The following is a 19,641-nucleotide window of genomic DNA, read 5'->3' as shown; positions in this document are numbered from 1 at the left end:
TGTGCTGTGTTTTGGTGCATATCCTGGGGCCAGCCAGGCCGGGACCAATACTCATCCCTCTTCTCAATTCCCCAGCACAACCTGGAGAATAGGTTCAGACAAATAATTTTATACTAAAAGTTAGGGGTTAGGAGCACTAGAGCACTGGAGCACTCAGGCTGCCCATAGTAGCCCTAGCTTGCAGGCTCCTGCTCTCGAGGCCCCATGCGCCTGAGGTCAATCATCTGAAGCTGTTCCAGGGCAATCTGGAGCTGTTCCATAATGGCTTCTTCCTTCTCTTCACCCTCCTCAGGCAGTTCTGTCATGGGGAGCTGGAAGGCCTGGCTCAAATAGCTATTCAGGGTCTGTTTGTCCAGGCCGGGATCAATGTTCATCAGGGCTTCACGTACCTTGGGTAGGGTTACTTTATCATGGCTACCCCACAAAGAAAGAGAGATAGGCTTTGACCCTTCTGTACCCCAGACCCCAAGATGTCCTCTGCTGAGCTTGAGCAGTATATAGTGCCCAGGAATAAACTCAGTGCACAGGGAGATCCAAGGCAATGAGATGCCACCCTGTGGCCCAACCTACAGGATATGCCTATGGCTAAGTGGGCCTGAGGACCTCAGGAGTTACTCACAGTTCCAGGCCCAGCTCCTGCTTTAGCTCCTGTAAGTACTCATCCTTTTCATCCATGTACTGTTCCCACAGCTTTTGCACAAAGGGCATACTCTGGCCCTCCTCATCCTGGGAGGGTCCGTAAGGCAGGGTGAGGACACATTGGTTGGGGTCCAGCAGAGGCCAGGGCAGGGCTGGGCAAGTTCCTGGACAACTCCCACTCCCCGACACACACCCATACCTACCTCTATAAACAATGAGTGGTAGTTGAGCAAGTCTGCATTGCTACTGTTGGAATGCCAGCCCCCTGCCTCCATCAACTCCTGGATTCTCTCTTCCTTCTTGAAGGGGAAGGTGCTCTTAAGGACAGTGCTATGGGGAGACACAAGGGCCAACAGGCCTGGCTCAGGCCTACCCACTTACCTTCCTGTACCACTCTGCCAGCCCCACTACTGCTCAAAAGGGACAACAAGTGTTGGGGCTGTGAGCCCTTCCTGTCAGGCTCCCCTTTCCCCTGCACACCTGGGAGCCTGGCCAGAGGAAATGTTGGGCAGGAGTTTGTGGTGGCTGGACTGGCCTCTCACCTTAAGTTTTCCATGGTTATCAGCCCCTCATTCTGACTGTCAGCATTTGTCATCTCCTTCAGCAACTGTACTACGGTCTCCTTCTGCTTGATGTACACACTCTCGCTCCTCTACAGGGAAGGAAGCATTGACTAACTTGCTGCTTCCTGCAGTGATAGGGATAGACCTGGCCTATGGTGGGGACAAAGGGTGGAGGGCCAGGTCCAACCTCACCTTTCCCATCAAGAGTGCATAGAACTGGCTCATGACCTCATTAGAACGGAAGAGCTTGATATTTTCAAAAATGGTGTAAGCCCAGGCCATGGCATCACCAGGTCCAAAGCGATTCTCCAGGAAATTGAAGAAGAAATCTGGGAATTTCTCTTTCTGCAGGGTTGGGGACGACTGCTTAGTAACCCTGCCCCATGGCGGGTTAGCCCTCCCCCCCAACACCTTGATGGAATTCCCTGGAGGATTCTACAGGTCACACCAGGCCCAAATGGCCCATGAGATCTGACCTGCTCCTCAACAAGACGTTCCTTCCAGGCATCCTTGAGTAGGTTTACCACATCCTTCTTGGTTGGCTTCTTGTTCTCCACAATGCCATCAAATCGAAGGAAAGAGGGGATGGCTTCCCCATAGCCCTGCAAGGTAGAATGTCAGCTCATCTCTGGGCCCAGGCAGAGCCCAAGATGGTTCCCCAGAATCTCAAGTCTTAGCAGCAAGGCCTGGCTGTTCTGACTCTGGCCCCAAGCCTCCCAAGCCCAGGGACCCCTACCAGACCAGGAAAGAAGTCTTTCTCCCGGAGCAGGCCCTCGCCAATCTCCTCCAAGAGCACATCCACCAGCTGGTCACTGTTTTTGCCCTCGGCCAGCATTTGCCAGCGATCTGGGCCCCCAGCCACCACATCTGCAGGTGGGAAGAGGGAGCTGGAGTCCAAACCACATCGTTGAGCACTCCCTGGGAGTCCAATGGCCATCATTACCTTCACACTTGGTCCAGTCAGGCCGTGGTGTAGAGGTGCGCTGGATCTCCTGGAGCTCAGAATAAAACTGGTCCCGCTCCTTCAGTGTGGTCATGTGCAACTGTAGCAGTATCTCGTGCTCCTTGCAGACCTCTTCATAGTCACCTCTCAGGCTGTCCAGCTACGGACAAGGTGATTGATCCTCACTACCTACCTGCATGACCCTTCCCTACCCTGCCTGACCTGCCTGCCCTGCCTGCCCACCAGCACCTGCTCCTGCAGATCCTTGTTGGTCTTCTCCTGCATTTCAAAGTCCCTCCTGGGCACCACATCTCCAAAGTTGGCTTTCATGGTGTTGAGTTCCATCTGTGTGCGGGTCAGGTCTTGCCGGGTCATCTTCAGAGCCAGTGTTAACTTAACGGGGTCCTCGCCCCAGATACCTGTCAGGGTACCGGCCAGCTTGCATCACCCTGACTCTAAGGCCTGTAGCCCAGGGCAGGGTTAGAATGTTCCTCAGGGCTTGTTCCAGGTCCTTCTCTCGCTGCTTGGGAAGCCCTGGGTCTTTCCTACAGCACTAATATCTTACAACTTCGAGCTTAAACAGAGAAGTCCAGGACACGAGGTACCAGGCCTGTCCTGCTCTCAGGGAGTCTCAGTTGCCTCAGCGGCCAACAATTGTTTCCTACTTAAACAAGGAGTCTATGATTCTCAGTCCAGCTCAGAAGATCCACAGACCCAGGCAGCAGCAAGAATATCCCCACCCCACCCCACCCCACCCCACCCCCCATCATTGTGAATGGGCATGGAATGAACAGATGTAGGAGAGTTGAATGGGGACGAATGGCGAGACTCCTCTAGTGCCTCCTCAGGGGAGAGAAACCCACCTCAGGCTTACCTGGGGACTGGGCTAGTGACATGTCTTCCCGCTGGTACCGCAGCTCATTCAAGTCTGCAATGAGGATCTTGCGGGCATCTCGCTCACTGAGATAGTGCAGGTACTCCTCAGCCAAATTCTTCCTCAGTTTGGACACCTGTTGGGAAGGTGGCTGTGTGGTCATGGGACTGTACTTAGCGAGCCATCAAAGGGGATGGGATGGATGCTGGGTGGCCACATCAGGGCCTGGGAAGAGAAAAGGTAAAAGAAGGAGGCTAGCCATTCCTGAGAATCCAACAAAGTGCCAATGCTTCCTCCTGTGGAGAAAGTCTGGGAGCCAAGAAGCAGGACTGCTATTATTTGGGGCCACATGGAACCAGTGCTAAGCCAAGGAGGAAGACAGAATGTGGAAGTAGGGCCTCTGGAGGTAGGTGGTGGCTCAGTATATCATTCCAGGCAGAAGGGTAGAGAGTTAGGGGTCACCTTAGTGCCCAAGGCTTCAGGTCACCCCTGGGCTGGAGGTAGCAGTAATTCAGGGAGCTGATCACCACACTACTCCCATTCACCTCGCTCTGCAATGAGATCTTCTCCTCGTTCTTTTTGTCAATGAGTTTTAGCAAATTCATCTTCTCTTTCTTCAGCATGGAGATTTCATATCTCTCCTCAGCCCGCATGGCCAGGATCCTCTTGTTGCAGTCCTCATTCACAGTGACAAGTTTGGCCTTCAAGGGCTCCAGAGCCCGAATCTTCTCCCTCTGGTGGGCTAAGCAGGGACAGGTGGGAGACTACCTTTGGGACCATGGAGAACAAACAGCCAGGAGACACTGATCGAAGGTAACAGTGAGTGGCTATGTCCCTTGCAAACTCCAGGAGTCTATGCATGCCTTGTTCAAAACATGGCTCCTGCTTAAGGCCTTCCTGCATTGGCTTTTAAACCAGAGACACAGTCTAGTTGAGGACTGGGATTTCATCTATGCCCTTTCTATAGCCTTTAGTCCTGTAGTTGTACCATGCCCGGCACCTCCTAAGCCTGGTTGGGAGCCTCTACTTCCCAAAGGTACTCACTTACTCCTGGGCTTCACTCTCAATAGTGAAGTTGCTCTCTTACCATACTTCCCAAGGACAGGAGGTGTTTAGGTGCTCTATCACAGGACAGTGTAAGCAACAAGGCTGAGCAAAGCTTGGTGACTTCAAGGCCTAATTAGTAGCTGCCCAACATGGTTGCATAACCCCAGAAGGTAAGAGTTGGATCCTCTCCATGCCTTCCAGACTGGACCCAGGCACAGAGGCTGCAGTCTTACCCAGCATCACCTCATATGCATTCTTGATGGAAGATAGCAATGGCTTGTACGTTTTAAAGTCCTCTATGAAGAACTCAAAGATTTCCCTGTAAGGCTGGCAAGAAAAGGGGACCTGTCACCTCCTGGCCTATAGCTGCCACTCTCTTAAGTTTAGAAATATTGTAGCATGAAGTTACCCGGTGACCCCACATTCAAATAAATACCCCTGGGCACCACATGGGTCGCTCATTGCCAGGAAGCTGAGGGGTAGCTATATCCCTCTCAACTGTTCTCTGGAGGCTGTTCTCCTGGTGCTATCTCTGAAGGCTAGCAGATGACCTGGGTCAGGGCTGTCCCTTATGTATCTGAGCCCCACTTTGGCTCTCCAGGCAGCCAGCCTCCAAGCACTGTGCCTTAGTTAGCCTCTCACCATCATCCCGTTGCCATCTTACAGACCTGTGAGGACAGGACATTCAAGCCTCTAGCTTTGTATTCTCACCTCCAAGTAAAGGTGTGGTTTCCTGTCCAATTTGGACACAAGTTTTGGGGCACAGCATTATGTCCTGGAATTAGCACAGGCTCTAGAATCAGTCCTGAGTTCATATCCCAGCCCTACCACTTCATAGCTGTATGCCTTCTCTGAACTTCTGCTTCCTTGTTGATGAGGTACCTTCAGCCTATGAGATTGTATACAAGGCCTCATTCAGGGCCTGCCACACAGATGGTGCTCAGCAAGTGTTTCTATCTGTGACTAAGTCAGAAGTAAGGGATTTCCTGTCATCATCCCTGTTAGAACAGGGATGGTGATTCCCTCCTTAGTATGTACCAGAATCTAATCTGCATCTAAGTTTCTCTATGTGTCTGGGCTAAGTTCCTCAAGCTTGAGTCTGTCATCTCTGGGCTGGTGAACACCATATGACCCTTGCTTGCCCAATTGCCAGGATTCAGGCTCCATTCACTGATGTCCAACAACCCAAACTAGGCACTGGGGATCACAAAGCTGAAGGAACTGGAGACAGCATCCAGTTCACCTGACTCAGGTGTGAAACTCAAGCCTCAGGAGAGTTTTGGTTCCAGCTTTGCCTGCTCGCTGACTTTGTCATAGAACCTGTTTCCCTTACCAGGAATAGGGACCCAAAAGAGAAGGGAGAGGATAGTCTCTCCTGAAGTCTGAATGCTGAGTCCTAGTGAGTAAAATTTCCTCCCACCTGTCCTCCTGCCCTCCCCACAGTTATTCTGTGGCTCTGACCTGCAACCTCAGCTCCTGGGCAGAATCTGTGCTCAGGTCCAGCAGGAGAAGCTCCTTGCGTAGGTAGTTCTCTAGCTGCTCCAGGTACCTCGGCTTAGTAGTGCCCAGGGGCTGCTGCTGCCAACTACTGCAGGGTATGGTGGGATGAGATGTGATGGGCACACCATGGGGCTCTTGCATCCTTGGTCTGGGGCAGCACACACCCCTGTGCTGTCTCTGGGCCCAATGCTAGGTCTGTACCAGCCCATCCACCACAGTGCTGACCCTGGCTTACCCTGCTCGTTTCCGGTAATCATATGAACAGGGCTTTCGATTATGCAGAATGGTCTGACCACTGGTGTATGTGGGCCATGGGGACAGGTGGCCACCAATGGAGAACTGACAGGACTGCAGGAAGAGACAGGTGAGGTTACCAAGGCAACATTGCTCCCATTCCTGATGCTCCTCTCCATCATCCTCCTTCTATTCTTAATTCCGCCCCCCCCCAACATCTCTTTTCTCTCTCTCTTTTTTAAGTAGGCTCCATGCCCAACATGGTGCTTGAACTCATGACCCCAATATGAAGAGTCACATGCTATAGCAGGTGTGTGCCTGAGCCAGCCAGGCGCCCCTCCCTAACATCTCTCTCTGTCTTTTTAAATGTTTATTTATTTTTGAGAGAGAGAGCGAGAGCGAGCAGGCAGGGGAGGGGCAGAGATAGATGGAGACAGAATCCAAAGCAGGCTCTAGACTCTGAGCTGTAAGCACAGAACCCAATGTGGGGTTGAAACTCACGAGCAGTGAGATCATGACCTGAGCCGAAGTCAGATGCTTAACCGACTGAGCCACCCAGGCACCCCCCAACATCTCTTAATATGGTTCATAATTAAGAATGTGGGCTCTAGCACCAGGTAGTGACTAAAGCCAATGCAGATTACCAGGTAGGGATGGGCCCTGACTGGAGGGGACCAGAAAAGGCTAACATCTTGGAGGAGGAGGTGATAATATCTGTGATGTTCATTCAGTAAAACTTGAATACGTATATGAGAGGAACTGAGGCCACTCTGGGAGAGGGGGTGTATCTCAGGTTTAAAGGTGGGGCACACAGACTGCCTGGGTAGCACTAACACCTCAGGGAAACAGCAAGAATTTTTTTTAACATTTTCATTTATTTTTGAGAGAGAAAGAGAGACGAGAGAGCAAGGGGGATACAGAATCCGAAGCAAGCTCCAGGTTCTGAGCTCTCAGCACAGAGCCTGACGCAGGGCTCAAATTCATGAACCACAAGATCATGACCTGGGCCAAAATCAGACACTCAACCAACTGAGCCACCTAGGCACCCCAACAGCAAGAATTTTAAAGAGCTACGGGGGCGGTTGGGTGGCTCAGTCGGTTGAAAGTCTGACTTCGGTTCAGGTCATGATCTCACAGTTGGTGGGTTGGAGCCCTGCGTTGGGCTCTGTGCTGACAGCTCAGAGCCTGGAGCCTACTTCAGATTCTGTGGCTCCCTCTCTTTCTGCCCCTCTCCTACTCATGTGCTCTCTCTCTCTCAGAAATAAACATCAAAAAACAATTAAAAAAAAAAGAATTTTAGGGGCACCTGGGTGGCTCAGTCGGTTAAGCATCCGACTTCGGCTCGGGTCACGATCTTACAGTTCGTGAGTTCGAGCCCCATGTTGGGCTCTGTGCTGACAGCTTAGAGCCTGAAGCCTGCTTCAAATTCTGTGTCTCCCTCTCTCTGCTCCTCCCCCGCTCATGCTCTGTCTGTCTCTCCTTCAAAAAAAAAAAAAAAATTAATAAAAAAAATATGAAAAAAAAAAAAAGAATTTTAAAGAGCAATGAATAGGGGCCAATGTCCAAGGAGAGCAGGCTGGTTGAGGCTGAGGCCTGGGGTGGCCAGTGTAGAGGGAGTCAGAGATGGAGCAGCAGCTTTATGCAGAAGGGCTGTCCTCAAAGCCTTACTTATGACTGTGGAAAAATTAATAAATTCCTAAATACCCAGAAATTAGAAAACTCCTAAATGTCTAAAAAATAAAAGTAGTCATGAAATGTTTACAAAAAGATTTAATGTGGAAATATGCTAACCCTACAGCTCTAAGGGTTAAGTAAAGCCTGAAATTAAGGAATAAGCACAACTAGGTAAAAATGGAAGTCTAGAAAAAAACAAGAAATAATGTAAAAAGTTATCAACAATTATTATTCTCTAATGATAGGCCATTGGATGCTTATTTTTCTACAATTGTACATTTTTCAAAAATTTCTGGGATCCGGGGGGGGGGGGCGGTGGAGGGGCTCAGTCAGTTGAATGTCCGACTTGGGCTCAGGTCATCATCTCCTGGTCTGTGAGTTCAAGCCCACATCAGGCTCTGTGCTGACAGCTCAGAGCCTGGAGCCTGCTTTGGATTCTGTGTCTCCTTCTCTCTCTCTCTGCCCCTCTCCTGCTCATGCTCTGTCTCTCTCCATCTCTCAAAAATGAATAAACATTAAAAAATAAAAAAAAAAAAGAAAGAAAGCCTTAAGATTTCTTTTTGTTTGAGTTTGAGAAGAACTATCAAGAATAAAATTTTTAAATAGTTAAAAAGAGAGTAAATAAAGTATAAATAGGCAAACTGGAAAAATGAGAGAATTAAAACTGCTAAAAATCAAGCCAGAAAAACAAGTTTTTTGAAATTTTATCAAAATTGTGATTTTGTGCCAAGTAATTCTGAAAGACATCTGGGAATTTGTCAAAGAAGCATCTAACCCTAGTGAACTGATAAGTTTTTCAGACTTTCAAAAGGCTAGGACTTGTGTTCTGTCTGCCGTTTGTGTGGGGAGAAAACATGGTCATCCTACATTGATTCTGGGGCAAGTGCGGCTTCCAGGTCGTTGTTATCATTACGAGCTGGCCTCCACCAGCCGACGGGTGCAAAATGTTACACTGGGGCTCCTACCTCTCTGCTTCCTCCTGCAGGTGAAAATGGGAAGGGGCGTGGCCAGGGGGCGGCGTGAGGGAGTAATGCCCTCTGGTGGTTGAGAATGGTGGTGCCCTCGCAGGAAGAAAGTGCTTAGGCCCAGGTACACCGTGGGATGGCAGCTGGGTGGAGGGGGGATCATGTGCCCCGTTATCGGTCTTCCGAGGCCCTGGCTGCGCTTGGTCTCTGCGAAGAGTCCACACTGATTCCCTTTCCCTCTCTGGAGTCTGGGTCCCCACGTTGGGAATCTCCAGCTTCATAAAGTGTGGGTCCCATGTGTCCTTAAATTCCCCATAGGGGACACACACAAAACTACCACACAGCCCATAATGCTCCACTGTGAACTGGAGTTATAAGTTTGCTAAACTGTGTGTTTTTTTTTTTTAAAGTCGGTTTGCTAATTAAATAATTACAACCCTATGATTGTATCAACAAAAGTTCAAAAGTACTTAATAAGACAGCATTCATTTTTTTTTTTTTTTTAAAGTAAGCTGTACGCCCAACATGGGACTTGAACTCAAAACCCAGAGATCAAGAGTCTCACACTCTACGGACTGAGCCAGCCAGGTGCCCCAAGACAGAATTCATTTTTATATAAAAAAATTAAAAGAACAGGAATGGTGGAAGGGCAGTTTCCTGAGGCTAGTAGAATCTCTTGCCACCAACCCAGAGCCAGCAACACAAGGGGGTAATAACATCTTTTTACTCGTGCCTTCACACATTTACTCACAGCATTATGGAGCTCTCAACATATGCCAAACACTCAAGTACCCTATCAGGGATCAGGGCCATACAGAAAAAAAACAAAACAAAACATATAGTCACAGCCCTGAAGGACCTTGGTAGATCTGGTGTGACCATCCCAGCATCTAGCACAGTGCCTGGCATATGGCAGGCTGAATGAAAAAATGAGGTCCACTCCAGAGCATTGAGCTGCAGGGGAAGGGTGTCGGGAAGGAGCTGAGTCTCTCTCTGCCAGGGGAGGTCTGGAAAGGCTTTTCAGATGAGGTGCAACCAGTTTGCAGACCTCTACCCTAAAGCCTGATGGGTCTGGCCACTGTAAGCCATGCTTCCCTGACTGGAGAGAAGCTGCTGGCTTCTGGGGCGGGGGGGGCATGTTTCAGGTGGGTGGTGCTTTTGGGTTGCAGAGAGGGAGGCAGCTAGGGTCTGGGAGCTGACATTTGGGTTTCCAGCAAGACATTGCCACTAACCAGCGTCTTCTGTCTCTGGGAAAACTTTCGGTTCTGGGAGCTCTTGGCTTCTGTGAGGTAGGAGTCATCTACGGTCACTCCTGAAGGCTGTATGTGTGTTCTGCACAGAGAAGGGGAAGACAGTGGTAGATGACAGAGCTCTGAGTAGGGAGAGCACCTCCAACCTTCCCAGATCAACAGGACATGGCCTCTTTTCCCTGCAGAGCTAGGCTCTGGGTCTTCCCAGCAGTGCCTACAGATTCACAGAGATGTTGCCAACAAGTTCCTGGCCATGGGCCCAAAACATTTTCCTACATTCCTGGAAACCTTCTCATGCTGAGGATCTCATCAATCCCTACAATGACAGGATACCTTCATGAGTGCCCTTCATGAGCCCAGAGAACTCTGTGGACTTAAACTTTCATTCAGTGTTCAGAGGAGTTTCATGTTTGTGACTGGCACATTCTGGGGGTGTGATACCAAAGGCAGCTGTTAGGACAAGAAGCACAAGGTCTGAGGTCCAAGAGCTGGTGTGTGAGTCCCCATCCTGCACTTACCGGCTGAAAGGCCTGGGGGTTGACATTTGGGGTTCCAACAGGAACCCCCAGGCAAGCCATTTGACCTCTCTCAGCCTAGTATGCTTATAAGGAAATGGAGACAATTCTTGCTTTTCCTATCTTATAAAGTTGTTGTGAAGTTTAATACAAGGAAAAGAGATATGCAAAAACAGCCTGTAAACTGCAAGGAGCTGTGCAGATGTTAATGATGACAGTAAGATGGGAGAAAAGTTGATTCTAAGAAGGTCTTTAGCTCCTAGACCTCTTGGGAGGGAGTGCCATCCTTCCTCAAGCTAGGAAGGCATTTGGGGATCAACAGGGAGGGCTGCCCTGGGAAGGCAGACCCAGGTGAAGAAAAGGGAAAAGTAATTCCAGAAATCCATGATGGCAGTGGGTGGGGGTCATTTATGCTGCCAGACAGACCTGTGTCTTCGTTCCCTTTGCTAGCCAATGACCTTGGGCATACTGTTTAACCTCTCTGAACCTCAGTGTCTTTGTCTATAAAAGTGAGACTGGGACTACCTGTATTCCAGAGAAGTTGAGAGCAGTAAATGTGAATCTAGTTGGGAACCTAAGGACTTGGTTCCTTAGTCCTACTCCATAGTGCGGTGACACCCCAAACGCTAGTCCTCTCTTATCTCTCAATGGGACAAGTATGAACAAACCATATCAAATAAACAGCAGCTATAGAAAAGGAAGGGTTTTTGCATTCGTGCACTCTCTCCATCTCTCAAAAATAAATAAACATTAAAAAAAAAATAGTCACATGCTCTACTGACTGAGCCAGTAGGGGACTGCCCCTATATTTCTTCTTTTCTCTTCCTTCCTTCCTTCCTTCCTTTCTTCCTTTTGATACTTTTTTTTACAGTTTATTTATTTTGGGGGAGAAAGTTCAAGCCGGGGAGGGGCAGAGAAAAAGGAGGACAGAGGATCTGAAGCAGGCTCTGCACTGTCAGCTTGAACAGTGCTGGGCTTGAACTCACAAACTGCAAGATCATGACCTGAGCCAGAGTCAGATGCTGAAGCAACTGAGCCACCCAGGCACCCCAATGCTTCCTCCTCCTCCTCCTCCTCCTCCTCCTCCTCCTCCTCCTCCTCCACTTTCTTCTTCTTCTTCTTCTTCTTCTTCTTCTTCTTCTTCTTCTTCTTCTTCTTAATGTTTATTTTTGAGAGAGAGAGAGAAACAAAGCTTGAGTGGGGGAGGGGCACAGAGAGAGGGAGGGAGACACAGAATCCGAGCTGCTGGCACAGAGCCCCATACGGGGCTCGAACTCACAAACCGCGAGATCATGACCCGAGCTGAAGTTGGTGTCTTAACCAACAACGCCACCCAGGTGACCCCCTATGCTTCCTTCTTAAAATAGATGAGGATTCTTCTTCTGAATCCATTTCATATCCCTTTCAAACATGACTGCAGTTTCCTAAATCATTCCAGTGCTGGGTAACAACATTCTTTCTCAAGCCTGCTGCCTGGTTCTTATAGTTTCATTCTAACTCTGGATAAAATAATCAAATTGGCAAACAATTTCCTGACTTTTGTAGGCTTTCTCTGTTGAGGTAGCAAACCCTGAAGGATTAGAGTTTAGGTGAGATCAAGTTTTTGCGTTGGAAATGAGTAGAAGGGAGAAACTACGTTCATTAAACAACCGAATGTTTAGTATATGCAAGAACTGTGATGAGAGCTTCGCATATTCTGCCTAAATTTTCCTGGCAATGTTTGTGAGGTGGGCTGTAACATCCCCACGTTTGAGATACAGAAGCAGAAGCCCAGAACTTAAGAGACTTCTTGGGTTCCCAAAGCTAGAAAGACATTTACCCCAAAATTTTGTCTTATTATGTACATTTTGTGGCTTTCCTGGCTAATAGAACTTGTCAAATTTTGCAATGCCCAGAGGCTGCAACCTCTGAATAGACAGCAATTCGATAAGCATCTTTGCCATAAACCAATGGGTGAAGAGGCCATTTATCTCTGTGGCTAAGAGCTAAGAAGTCTCACATGGCTGGGTTCAAATCCTAGCTCCATCACTTGTAAACGTGTAAAACACATGATCTCTCCAGACTTCTATTTGTAATAGAAGTATCCAGAAGATATTACTACTTCATAGAGTTGTGAGTTAAATATGCTATATATAAAGCACTTGGCACATCATATACGCTCAATATAAAGAGGCTGGCTCTTACTAATGTTAAAGTGCGCCAGCTCTTTTGCTAGCACGTAATGTCCGCATTCTGTTTCTGCCCCAGCGATCCTGTGGGGCTGAAGCCCCGAATCAACGGACAGAAGCTTTTCTCTTTCTGCAAGTTCTCCAAACCCTCCTCTCCGCCCTCAGTCTGGCCAGCGCCTACCTCGAAGTGGTCGCGAAGCTGGAGCACCGCGGCTTCGGGGAGGCCATGACCCTCGGGCAGCCGGACAGCCAGCATCCACTGCCTGTGAAGTTGTGGTAGTGTACAGCCGGTCGCTATGACGACCAGGCCCCAGCATCCCAGAGGGGGGCGGGGTCAAGGTTGTGCCACGCCCCCTCACCCCAAGGCCGAAGGCTAGGAGGAAAGCCAGTTAGCAAAGGTGGACTCGGACCCCGGGAGCAGGGTTCCCTCAGTCAATCACTACAGCGGACTTGACCCTAGCTATCACAACTGAGGCGAGGGGATAAACAGAGAGAGTGGGGGAGAGAGGGAAACTGAGGGCCTGGAGCTACGTTGCCAGCGGGAATTGTAGTTTTTGGTGTCTTGAAGTCTCTGCCGGGCAGGCTTATGACTGAGCAGATTTGTACTACATCTCCCTAAGTTCTTTACGATCCCGGGTTGGCCCGCCTCTGGAGAGCTCTGCATTGTGGGATATGGAGTCCGAAATGTGGCGAGGCGTGGCAGTGTCCAAAGAGAGATGCCGGACTCGGACTCGGTTTCCCTGCGGCCTCAGTAGGCTCGCGGGCCATTGGCTGAGCGGGGAGGATCTCGTCCCGCTCCTCCCCGCCCCCGGTGACACAATAGCAGCTCCCTCCAAGATGGCGGCGGCGACGGCGGACCCGGGAGCTGGGAGCCCGCAGGCTGGAGATTCCTCTGGCGGGGGCGCTGGGGGCGGGCTGCCGTCCCCAGGGGAGCAGGAGCTGAGTCGGCGCCTGCAGCGCCTGTACCCCGCGGTCAACCAGCACGAGACGCCGCTGCCGCGCTCCTGGAGCCCCAAGGACAAGTACAACTACATCGGCCTCTCCCAGGGCAACCTCCGCGTCCACTACAAAGGTATCGGCCTGTTTGGCCCGCTGGGGTCCGGCAGAAGGCCAGAGCATCTGTGGGACGGCTGTGCTGCCCGCCTCTGCCCCATCACGTCCCTTCCCGGGCCTGGGTGCTTCGGGTTAGGCCTTAGCCCCTGTGGGGTGTCCAGGGTGTTGAGGCTGACCAGGCCGAGGGTCGACTGCCTAGTCTGCTCTTATCTGAAACACCTAATGTCAAAAGAACTGCAACAGGTGTCCATACCCAGTGCTGGGCTGGAGCTTCCACCCCTGGGGGCCTCCTGCTTGTCCTGGGATAGCTCCCAACTCCAGCTGAACCCTTCACCACTGCTTAGTTTTTGGAGTGTCTGAAGAAAGGGGTGGTCACATCCCCTCCATTAGCCAGAAGCCTGTGGGTTTGCTCATCTGCCAGACATCACAGACAGGTCTTGGAGTTTTCTACTGAAGTTGAGGGGGGTGGTCTTCCAGAGCTCCTCCACCTCCCCTCCTCTCCCAGGTGGACTGCCTGTATTCCGGAGAGACCGCCAGCAGCACTTGGAAATCTCTCACATGTATGCATATTGCCCGTACCCTTGTTTAGTTTGTATGGGAAACAGTGTCTCTGGCAGGGCTGCTATTCACAGAAGGAGGTGAGCCAAAGGTGGGAGGTTTACGTGTTTGCTCAGTTGTTGTTTAGTTGTTCCTTGAACAATGTAAGGGCTTCCTCTAGCCACGAAGGGTTCACCCCTTCGTTGCCATGGAGCAGTAAAAAATGAGGTTTCTATTTATATTTCTTCTGAAATTTCTTCCTTGCTTTCTCCTCTTAGGTCATGGCAAAAATCACAAAGATGCTGCCTCAGTGCGTGCCACCCACCCCATACCTGCTGCCTGTGGCATTTATTACTTTGAGGTGAAGATTGTCAGCAAAGGAAGAGATGGGTAAGCCCCTTCTTACCACCTTTTTCCCCCAGCACTGACCTGTTTCCTGTGGCCAGAGTTTGATGACTCCTGGCCGACACTTGTGACTGATGTGAGCTGCTGAGCCTCACGGGTCTGGGCTGCAGAGGGTTGAATAGTGGGCTGCCTCTGTTTCCTGACTGTGAGCATGGCCTGGTGTAAGCAGAAGCCCTTGGTAGCAAGCATTGGGGGTAGAGGAGGGGACGTCTCTTCAGTGATGATGTAATGAAATACCTCACAGGTCAGGGAAACAAGTAACAAGTTTACATTAACAATTCAGTGTCCAGAATGGGATTTCCCCTACTGCTATATGGCGTTTGTGACTTCCCTCCTTTCACATTCTTGCTGTATTCAGGGTTCCTTTTTATGGCATTTAGTCATGTAGAGGCCCTTATAGGCTTCAAAGGGATAGTAGAGTCTTCACAGCATTCATCACAGCTGTGGCAGTCACTGGCCTGTCATCTCAGGGTAAACATCATGCACATGGTCAGAATCAGGTGACCTTGCTGCTCATAAACTTGTTTTTCAGTCCAGGGATTTGAACACCAGTTGGACCAGCTTTAGGAAGGTCCTCATTAAAGTCAGCATTAGGGAGGCTCCCCATTTTAGGGTGATCTAAGCAGACACAGGAAATCAGAGGGGAGATTTTTCAGTTTTCTTTTTTTCCTCCTTCTAGTCAACCTTTTTTACCATTGATTGTGACAAAGCAGGTGTTTAACTTATAAAAGAACATGATTTCAGCTGTCTTGGAAAGGCTTTCCTCATCAGACCTTAAATCTGATGTGGGAAGTTTGCCAACTACACCAGTGACCTTCGTGCCAACCCTGAATGTGTGTTCTTGAGCATTCAGAATACTTCCTCTCTCTTAGGGACTGCCCCTCTTATGGTGCATGCAAAATGCCCAGCCAACAGGCTGTGCTGGGGGAGGATTGCCATAGTTGGAGGTTTGCCTGCTTCCTCAGTGAAGTTGTAACGTCCTTTCCTGGGACGGCTGTGTGGTCATGGGTAGATGGTGGGGCTTCCATCTCGTTGTCTATACTGTGGGGAGCTAGGCCAGTGTCTAAGCTGCCTTTAACCCCAGAACTCTATGATTCTGAAATTCTGGTCATGGCAAGCTGTTGCATCTTTTCACTTTTATCCCCATCTAGTGGATTTACTGATAGGAAACATCCTATTGGAGGGTCTTAAAGTTTCCATTTTCCCTTTCCACCATCTGATAAAAACACATATATACCTATATAATGTGTTTGAACACCAGTGTGAATGAGAATGATCTCTTAAAACAAACACTACAAAAATAATTTTAGTATAGACTGAAATGGCAGTGGCAGGAGTCTCATATTGCCAGAAATTGAGGGGCATTTCTTAAACCTGTAGGGAGGAAAATCACTTGTTTTCTCTGTAGTCTGTATCATGATAACAGCTGAGCTAGAGAGAAAAGAACAGTTTTTCAAAAGGGGAGTGTTTACATGTAGAGACCTGGATTCCTTCAACTGGCTTTTCAAATTTCAGTTGTTAAATGGATCTTGAGTGTGAGTGGGGTAGGGGCAGAGACAGAGGGAGACACAGAATCTGAAGCAGGCTCCAGGCTCTGAGCTGTCAGCACAGAGCCTGTTGTGGGGCCCGAACTCACACACTTCGAGACCATGACCTGAGCTGAAGTTGGATGCCTAACCGACTGAGCCACCCAGGTGCCCCTGTTAGTGGCCTGTGTTAATTGACCACTGTCAGATGGCAAGTATGTAAATGTCTCTTCATGGCTTCTTTACGGAATCCCTGAAAGCGTTCTCATGGTTAGGATGTAGCCAGATATTAGTATGGCCCAGGAGTGGTTTTGAGGAGTCCAAGGGCAGTTACAAGGCAAAGTGATCAGCTTGTTTTTTGTTTCCTGTTGATATCAGAGGTGTGCTTCTTACCTGGCTTTGGTCCATGACTCAGGTGTTAACCGGTTGTATAGCTTTCCTGTATTATCTAGTTCAAGCCTCACAGCATCTCTGGAAAGTGGCTGGAGCAGATGATAATTTACCTGTTTTGTCAGTGAGCCCTGATCCCTAGAATGTTTGCCGGCCTACCCAAACATTGGTGCCATTGGTGGCACTGCTTTGGGTGTGCAGTGGAATAGCCTAACTTGTTAGATGCCCTTGCCTGATCCCAGACATGGGTGTCCATGCTGTTGCTGACTTTCCCCATTGAATCCATTCCCTGGGTAGAGTGAAGGAATGTCTAGTTGGATTCTTAGGGGATCACAGTGTTCTTAGGCGATAGAGCTACAAAGTGTTTACTGCTCAGTGGGGCTAGAGAAATGTGGCATGCTCTTTACTGGGCTTGATTGACTTACTGAATCTATAAACCTATTTTTCTTTAGATTTGAGTACATTTGTAAAAGGTGTTTGAACCCAGTTATCGGTGTCATTTTCTAGAAAGGGTTTGTTCTGATGATGCCTTTTGTAGAAGAACATACTAATCTAGTCTAGTTATAAAGTTTTATTTTGGGAGTTCAAGGAGTATTTATTCATACCTACTATGTGCTAGGCCCATGCTGGGTATAGAGAGAATAAAGGCAAAGCCAGCACAGGCCAGCTTTGTCCTCAGGGCACTTGTGGCCTACTCAGCAGAGAGTGGACTGAAATGTTCTCTGAAAGAGGTGGCAGAATGTGGGCTTGGTTTTGAGGGATGAGCAGGAATTTCTTAGCAGGTGAGACCTGTTGGACCTACAATGAGTCTGGTTGGTAACTGGCATGGAGTCAGAGTGCTGGGCATTCTGGGCACTCCTTAAATGTAAGAAAGAGCTGAAGAAGGAGGGGCTATGTTTCAGCTAAGAGCTTGGCACAAATTGATGGGCTTCAGCTGCATTTTGCTGAGTCACCAATACTAGGAACCTCAGGAGTGGGTCTGGTGGGGTGAGAAGACATCAGAGCCCTGCCAATGGTGCCAGGAGATAAGGGCATCTGGGTTGATCTTGTTAGAAAGCCAATAAGGCCCTGAAGCTGAGGATCCCTAGGGGAAATGATTGTTTAAGCAGAGTTTGTGGACCTGTGGGTGTCCCTGGCTCTTAGTGATGACACATGGAGGGTGTGGCTGGCCAGGCTGACAGATGCTCCAGTGTGACCCTCAAAATAGACTGTAACATCATCCCAGCAGGAGCAGTCTTCTGACATGTGATGGGTGGCTCTACCCAAGAACAGTAAGCCTGGGCTGGAGCACTGGATGGAGTTGAGGTGGGGCTCTTCTTTGCAGCTGGGGCCCAGGCCCAGGCCCAGGCCCTGGCCATAGTCAGCCTGCCTCTGCTTGAACTTGCAGCTGACTTCCTTTGGCCAGGCAGCAAAGCATTCATCATTAATTCTGTACACCACAATGAGGCACCCATTGTTTAGTCTTAGTCCCAGGCTGGGACCCATGAGCACAGGCATGAGGCCCATCCAGAGAGGAGGCAGATACGCCTGTGCACATGACCTCATGGGGTGGTGTAGAAAAGTCCATTCTATAGTGTACGCTATACCCAGGAGTGGCCCAGAGGTTGGGCTTCCTCCTGTACCTGAGAGTTTGGGGAAACCTTCATAGAAGAGGTGATGGTGCTAAATCTAGAAGGATGAATTAGAAGATTTCAGGTTCTCACTTTGTTGAGAAACATGCTGTAGGTAGAAGGAATGGTGCATAGTGCTCTGTGAGGAACACAGCATGAGGTAGGCAAGGGCCACATTGGAAATACCTTGTATGCCTTGGCAAGGGAGTATGGGCTTTATTCTGAGGGCAGTAGCAGTGTTTGAGGACTTTTGATCTGCCCATACTTTTGAGAGTGGATAGAGTAGAAGAGACTGCTGCTCTGGTGCAGCCAGTCCCCTCTTGGTGAGAGCCCTGTCCAGTGTGGGCCAGTAGCTTTAGGTCCTACACTCCAGGCATGGTTTTCCAAAAGCAGATGTCTTCTCTCTCTCTTGGCTGGTCTTTCTTCTGTATGGTGAGATATATAGAAGAGGGATGTAGAAAACTGGTGGGCAGAGAGGCTTTCTGGGGATGAAAGACTCTGCATGTGCTTACTCTTTGGTTTTTTGGTTTTTGCCAAGTCCCATCTGAAAGACAACACTGTCCATAATTTTCCATGGAGACTCAGAGAGCCACTCACTCAATCAAGATCTCACCTGCCATGTTCCTGGTCCAGAGAGCAACTTGAGATCGGGCCCTCCAACCTAGAGACAGCATGTGACTGGTCCCTCACCCTGAGTTCCTTCACTCCAGTCTCTGTACATTGTACAGAGCCATTGAGAAGTAGGTGTTCATCTGTGGACTTGGGGAAGGTTTTGTCCTACCTGCCCTCAGAAGTAGGGTCTGTCCTTGCCCAAGGCAGGTACAGATGGTGGTTGTGCCCTGTTCTTCCTGACTGCCCTGCAATTCTGGTGGCCTCATGGGCAGATGCTGAGCTTTGGGTTGCATCTCTCCCCAGCAACACATTGCACTGTTTCTGGAGACATGGAGTATTTGGGTTCTGGAACGTCATGGAGTGTGGTATTGCTTACCTGTGTTGGGGGTTAAAGCCCAGGTCTAGCTGGGCATACTGAGGTGAAGCTCTGGTACAGGGTGAGAGGACTGGAGTCCACATGTTGTTCACTTTTCTGGTAGGACTTGTTCCTGCACTGAGCACATCTGGGCTTCCCTGGGACCTCCCTGCTCACTGTACATCGTCACCCAGGCTCCAAGTTGTGAGCTGAGAGTGGGGAGTATGGCTTCTTTCTTTATAACTGGGGACTTCCTTAGTCAAGCATCAGCCTCTAGCGAAAGTCCTAAGATTCACTGCGTATCCCTCCTCCCCAGTTCCTGTCCTCATTGTTTTTTGTTTTCTGGAATGTTTGTTCTTTTCCCTAGATGGGTCACCATGCAAGGGAGATTCCCTGTTAGAGGAGAAGCAGGAGCTCATTGTGCTAGAGCACAGGAGGATGGACTCAACAGCTCTGCATGGCAAGCGTGTGCTATCCTATTCTGGGGCCATTAGGAAAGAATCAAGGGTCCCCGAATGGGTCTCTGTGGTCAGGGGTCAAATTGGAAAGAAAGGACTGATCACTGGGAGAGGGATGAATAACACCTATGTCTAAATGCAAGAATGTTCCTCTGCTTCTCCAGAAATTCTGCTCAAAATCCACATGAAATATCTTTGTAGCTCCAGGATCCTGGTGTTTTGTTGTAATTGAAATGTGAGGTCATGGCTCTACTGCTAGAAATGAGGCTGGGGAACTTAGTGATAGAACAGAGCTCAGCCTCTTGTCATGAAGGGGCCGGAAA

General features: G+C 49.4%; 2 protein-coding genes across 9 annotated transcripts in view; one reads left to right on the top strand and one right to left on the bottom strand.

Moving 5' to 3' along the window:
• Positions 1 to 93: 93 nt before the first annotated feature.
• On the bottom strand, positions 94 to 12,667 carry TSNAXIP1 (translin associated factor X interacting protein 1). 5 transcript variants are annotated; one of them, XM_042920461.1, is made up of 16 exons: positions 12,554 to 12,656; positions 9,672 to 9,771; positions 5,802 to 5,914; positions 5,528 to 5,654; positions 4,300 to 4,393; positions 3,565 to 3,761; positions 3,020 to 3,155; positions 2,395 to 2,564; positions 2,146 to 2,305; positions 1,939 to 2,069; positions 1,679 to 1,804; positions 1,395 to 1,547; positions 1,182 to 1,291; positions 843 to 969; positions 620 to 726; positions 94 to 414 (listed from the first exon to the last, which is right to left on the bottom strand). In XM_042920461.1, the coding sequence occupies exons 1-16, from the start codon at positions 12,598 to 12,600 to the stop codon at positions 174 to 176; spliced, it is 2,139 nt and encodes a 712-aa protein (XP_042776395.1). In that variant the 5' UTR covers positions 12,601 to 12,656; the 3' UTR covers positions 94 to 173. The 5 variants fall into 5 exon arrangements, with proteins under 5 accessions (XP_042776395.1, XP_042776396.1, XP_042776398.1 ...); XM_042920462.1 differs by having other exon boundaries at positions 5,528 to 5,651; XM_042920463.1 differs by lacking the exon at positions 620 to 726 and having other exon boundaries at positions 330 to 414.
• Positions 12,668 to 12,749: 82 nt separating this feature from the next.
• The window catches only part of RANBP10 (RAN binding protein 10), a 61,273-nt gene continuing 54,381 nt past the window's right edge, over positions 12,750 to 19,641 (top strand). For 2 of the 4 annotated variants that reach the window (XM_042920466.1, XM_042920467.1), the window contains exons 1-2: positions 12,750 to 13,444; positions 14,241 to 14,352. In XM_042920466.1, the coding sequence (XP_042776400.1) occupies positions 13,045 to 13,444; positions 14,241 to 14,352 (512 nt within the window). In that variant the 5' untranslated portion in view covers positions 12,750 to 13,044. Of the gene's footprint in view, positions 13,445 to 14,240; positions 14,353 to 18,421; positions 18,634 to 19,641 lie in introns of those variants that run through there. The other 2 variants (XM_042920471.1, XM_042920469.1) reach the window with 1 other exon arrangement.

The sequence above is a fragment of the Panthera leo genome, chromosome E2, assembly GCF_018350215.1.
Source record: "Panthera leo isolate Ple1 chromosome E2, P.leo_Ple1_pat1.1, whole genome shotgun sequence".
In the NCBI taxonomy this organism is placed as follows: Eukaryota; Metazoa; Chordata; class Mammalia; order Carnivora; family Felidae; genus Panthera; species Panthera leo.
This window is presented reverse-complemented; position numbering and strand designations above follow the sequence as displayed.

What these genes read in the sequence shown, in the direction of transcription:
- TSNAXIP1 (XM_042920461.1), bottom strand. Translation starts at nt 12,600, where the DNA reads ATGGCCTCCCCGAAGCCGCGGTGCTCCAGCTTCGCGACCACTTCGAG. An exon ending in AAGACTTCTTTCCTGGTCTG is followed by an intron (nt 1,805 to 1,938) that starts GTAGGGGTCCCT and finishes TCTACCTTGCAG; the next exon opens with GGCTATGGGGAAGCCATCCC. An exon ending in AACGTCTTGTTGAGGAGCAG is followed by an intron (nt 1,548 to 1,678) that starts GTCAGATCTCAT and finishes CCAACCCTGCAG; the next exon opens with AAAGAGAAATTCCCAGATTT.